This window comes from Monoraphidium neglectum (assembly GCF_000611645.1).
Source record: "Monoraphidium neglectum strain SAG 48.87 unplaced genomic scaffold scaffold00839, whole genome shotgun sequence".
Lineage (NCBI taxonomy): Eukaryota > Viridiplantae > Chlorophyta > Chlorophyceae > Sphaeropleales > Selenastraceae > Monoraphidium > Monoraphidium neglectum.
This window is the reverse complement of record NW_014012789.1, coordinates 19,309-20,296: the sequence shown is the minus strand read 5'-3', so window position 1 is coordinate 20,296 and position 988 is coordinate 19,309. Positions and strand designations below refer to the sequence as shown.

The window sequence follows — 988 nt, the reverse complement described above, 5'->3', positions numbered from 1 at the left end:
GTTTGGACATGCAAAGGCCCTTGGAGCCGGCGGGTGATACACGCAAAAGGATTTCACATCACAGTGCGTTCATGGGGACCTCCGGCATGGCGCTCACCATGAGCATGCTCTTGCCACGCCATTGGCTCTGCCTCACAACACACACATCAATGCAGCCCGCCCCTTTGCCCCGCCCCACCTCCACCAGACCCACCTGGAACCGCCTGTCTCTGGCCTGCTTGGCGCTGCCCCCTGCGCTGTCCCCCTCCACCACAAAGATCTCAGTCGCCTCCCTGCACCACAGCAGCGTCAACGCGCGGTGGTCGCCATCAGCACGTCGCCGCGTCAGCGCAAGCCCCCCGGCGTGCGAAAACCACCGCCGTCCCTGCCCCGCCGGCGGGCGCGCGCGGCGCTGTGCTGGCAACACGCGCCGCCAGCGCCCTGCTCGCCGCGCACGGTCGCCGCCTCCACACAAAGTGGCTTCAAAAAAACATAGCGCAAAAAAACATAGCGCAAAAAGGCGCAACACCGCCATCTCATTCCTCCCACTAGATCGCCACCCCTTGCAGCGCAAGTCGGCCCAGCCCCAGCCTCTCATAACGCGCCTGTCACTGCTGGTGCAGTCCGCCAGCTTCCCAGGCAGCGTGCTGCGCGTGAGCACGTTCTTGCGCCGCACCAGCTCCCGCGCGCGCCGCGCGGCGTCCGCCGCGCGCGCGGCCGTGAGGGCCTTGGCCACCACGGCGGCCAGTGCCGGGGGGTGCTGCTCCAGCCAGTCTGAGACCTCCTGCGTCGGCAATGACGTCATGGTGATGTCACCACGCCGGCCGGGGGCGCAAGCCGCAGCGCAGCGTGCGCGACATGGCGCACGGAAGAAGCACGTGAGCGGATGCCCCTTGCATGGCCGCTGCCAAATCAGGTCACCCACCAGCAAGCCGCCCCACCCTGACCCGTACCGGCGGCTTGCTCTCAAACACATCCTAATGACACAGGCCCCCTCTCCCTCCCAAGC

The 988-nt window shown here is 67.1% G+C and overlaps 1 protein-coding gene across 1 annotated transcript in view; it reads right to left on the bottom strand.

The window, feature by feature from the left end:
* Positions 1 to 260: 260 nt before the first annotated feature.
* The window catches only part of MNEG_5564 (DNA gyrase subunit B), a gene marked incomplete at both ends in the record, with an annotated part of 4,722 nt that continues 3,994 nt past the window's right edge, over positions 261 to 988 (bottom strand). Inside the window, 2 exons of the mRNA XM_014045964.1 lie at positions 261 to 272; positions 656 to 763. Coding sequence (XP_013901418.1) covers positions 261 to 272; positions 656 to 763 — 120 coding nt within the window. The remainder of the gene's footprint in view (positions 273 to 655; positions 764 to 988) is intronic.